This window comes from Hylobates moloch, unplaced genomic scaffold (assembly GCF_009828535.3).
Source record: "Hylobates moloch isolate HMO894 unplaced genomic scaffold, HMol_V3 SCAFFOLD_9, whole genome shotgun sequence".
Taxonomy (NCBI): Eukaryota; Metazoa; Chordata; class Mammalia; order Primates; family Hylobatidae; genus Hylobates; species Hylobates moloch.
The window spans coordinates 55,558,955-55,562,356 of record NW_026652284.1 but is presented as its reverse complement, the minus strand read 5'-3'; the positions used below and the strand labels follow the sequence as shown (position 1 = coordinate 55,562,356).

The 3,402-nt window shown below is 38.3% G+C and overlaps 1 protein-coding gene across 1 annotated transcript; it reads left to right on the top strand.

Annotated features, from left to right (window-relative positions):
* Positions 1–213: 213 nt before the first annotated feature.
* LOC116813818 (very-long-chain (3R)-3-hydroxyacyl-CoA dehydratase 1) lies at positions 214–1,101 on the top strand. The gene has a single exon (XM_032760922.2). It carries the CDS (start codon positions 301–303, stop codon positions 1,048–1,050), a length of 750 nt encoding a protein of 249 aa, XP_032616813.2. The 5' UTR covers positions 214–300; the 3' UTR covers positions 1,051–1,101.
* Positions 1,102–3,402: the final 2,301 nt, after the last annotated feature.

Below are 3,402 nucleotides of genomic sequence, written 5' to 3'. Positions count from 1 at the left end.
TTATTGTTTATTATTTATGCCCTCCACTAGAATGTAAGCTCCCTAAGGACACCAATACATGTTCACCTCTATCCCCTTACCACCTATGGTCATACCTAGCCCATGGAAAATTTCAAGTAAATATATTTTGAAGAATTTAATTAATATACATCATAACGAGGCTGAATTTCAGAGTACTGACATTCCTAATTTAAAGAATATATCTGGGCAGCGGGCAGCGGCGCTTGGGCTGCAGGCTGGGCAGGGTCCCCTCCCACGCTCCTGCCGCTCTCTCCCACGTCCCCCGGGTGCGCGGCCACCATGGCGTCCAGCGACGAGGACGGCACCAACGGCGGCGCCTCGGAGGCCGGCGAGGACCGGGAGGCTCCTGGCAAGCGGAGGCGCCTGGGCTTCTTGGCCACCGCCTGGCTCACCTTCTACAACATCGCCATGACCGCGGGGTGGTTGGTTCTAGCTATTGCCATGGTACGTTTTTATATGGAAAAAGGGACACACAGAGGTTTATATAAAAGTATTCAGAAGACACTTAAATTTTTCCAGACATTTGCCTTGCTTGAGATAGTTCACTGTTTAATTGGAATTGTACCTACTTCTGTGCTTGTGACTGGGGTCCAAGTGAGTTCAAGAATCTTTATGGTGTGGCTCATTACTCACAGTATAAAACCAATCCAGAATGAGGAGAGTGTGGTGCTTTTTCTGGTCGCGTGGACTGTGACAGAGATCACTCGCTATTCCTTCTACACATTCAGCCTTCTTGACCACTTGCCATACTTCATTAAATGGGCCAGATATAATTTTTTTATCATCTTATATCCTGTTGGAGTTGCTGGTGAACTTCTTACAATATACGCTGCCTTGCCATATGTGAAGAAAACGGGAATGTTTTCAATAAGACTTCCTAACAAATACAATGTCTCTTTTGACTACTATTATTTTCTTCTCATAACCATGGCCTCATATATACCTTTGTTTCCACAACTCTATTTTCATATGTTACGTCAAAGAAGAAAGGTGCTTCATGGAGAGGTGATTGTAGAAAAGGATGATTAAATGATCTCTGCAAACAAGGTGCTTTTTCCAGAATAACCAAGATTACCTGAGTCCAAGTTTTAATAACAAGAATAAACAACTTTGTGAAATATCAAAAAAAAAAAAAAGAATATATCTATTCAGGAATAACAAGTAGAGACCTTTTTAATTTAAAAAAAAATTCTCAAATGCTAAACACATGTATTTACTCATTAGCACATCAGATTAATGAATCAAAGACTTTTTTTTACAATTTTTAAAAGAAGTTTAGTTAAGAGTTTCCATCAATGTGAGCCATCTACCAGAATCAGTAGTCCTACTTTAAACAACATTTGGCATTTCTACTTAAATCTGTTTTACTTCATTGATAGAAATATCATTTTCTTTTAACTTTTACCTACTGAATATTTCTTCTTAGACATTTGCCCAAGACATTCTTTGTAGATATAAACATAGAACGAAGAAGTTATTCAGTGGTAGTGAGAAGGCAGTGTGAAGATGTGAAAAAAATAATCATGCATAGTTATCAAAGTGTCCTTCAATTCCAGGGAAATGGCCTAAAGATGATCGCTCACAGCCAGGAAGAGGAGAGAATATCGTAAACAGAAAGCATGTGATGATGAATGACCTTAGCAATGATTACATGGAATGGGGTTGGGGAGATAATCACAGCAATCTATGTGAAGCAGAATATTCACAAGTAGATAAAACTTGATCAGGTGGAAAAAAAATTATCTCCAGGTTAACAAACAGAACCTTTTGAAAAAAGTTGCTCTGACACTGTTGAAAACTTGCTTTCATACTGAGGAGCATTTGTTAATTTTTGGTGATTCTTTCTTTTATGATGCAGACTGCTTTCAGTAACGCTATCCAAGCATGATCTTTTCTTGGTACTAAGAATACAGTATTGAGCCTCAAACTCCAATTCTTCTCTATGAGAATACATAGATGATAATTAGGCTTTGTAAAGTAGATGTTATTAGAAAAAAAAAATTTCAAGTTTATCCTTGAAATGTAAAATCAGTAAGCCACAATTACTTTTTCGTAACTATAAACATGGGGAATTTCTCCCTAAATTTGAAACAGTTTCATTTGACAGTCAACAGCAAAATCTGTCCACTTAAAAAAATATGTATCTAAATTAATACATGTCTTTGAGATCCCCATCAGCTCAATTAAGCATACCTTCCTTCCAGTGCCACACTAGATCTTGTAAGAATTGATATAAAATGTTATGTGTGGAACTCTTTTTCAAATGAGGTGTTCTGTATAAACATATATCACTATTACTTACAATCTTAATCAAGATTTTATAGGATTTTAACTAAATCAACTTTCCTCAAATGCTTTAATTATTTTATATTGGACTGTTAATCTATAACTGCAGAAAAAAATAAGTGCTTCTGAGACTTTTAATTTCATGCACTGAAAAATTTATAACTTTATTTTATGACTGCCTTTTTAGAATTATGGTGATTACAGTAATTGGGTTTCTGAAAAGGGCATTAAGAATACCCACTGTGGGCCTGGCATGATTGCTCATATCTGTAATCCCAGCACTTTGGGAGGCCGAGGCAGGCAGATCACCTCAGATCAGGAGTTCCAGACCAGCCTGGCCAACATGATGAAACCCCGTCTCTACCAAAAATACAAAAATTAGCCAGACGCAGTGGTGTGCCCCTGTAATCCCAGCTACTTGGGAGGCTGAGCAGGCAGGAGAATCACTTGAACCCAGAAGGCGGAGGTTGCAGTGAGCCAAGATCAGACCACTACACTCTCGCCTAGGTGAAAGAGCAAGACTCCGTCTAAAAAAAAAAAAAAAAAGTTCCCACTCTGAGTTAAAGGCATACACTTTAGTTAATGTGAACTTATGATGATTAATTTAATCAAATACATACTGTATCAATAAGATACTCTGTAACAAAATATCACCAACTCATAGAAATAAAGTTTTTTTTTTTTCCCATAAATCTTAGCTACTCTATCTCTGACTGAAAATTAGCTGGACCACCCTCCTGATGTTAGCTAAGCTTGCTCATGAGTCTCTTTCAGTGGAGGATCAGCTACTGAGGCTGAAATAATACTCAAGCTGCGGGTTTTCACATGAGCCACGTAGTACTACTCCAGGTGTATCTCATCTCCTTAGACAAGCAGGCTAGCTGCATGCTCTTTCGATGATGGCAAAAGTACAAGGGAACAAGTCCATTCATGCCACGCTTTTGTTGCCTTCAGTCATGTTGCATGCACTCACATTCATTGGCTAAAGTAAATCAAACGACCAATTCTAAAGGGGGAGAAAAGCATATCTCAGTTATTGGTGAGGAACTTGCAAAATGGTGTAACAAAGGGAATGAATACAGTGTGATGAAGAAC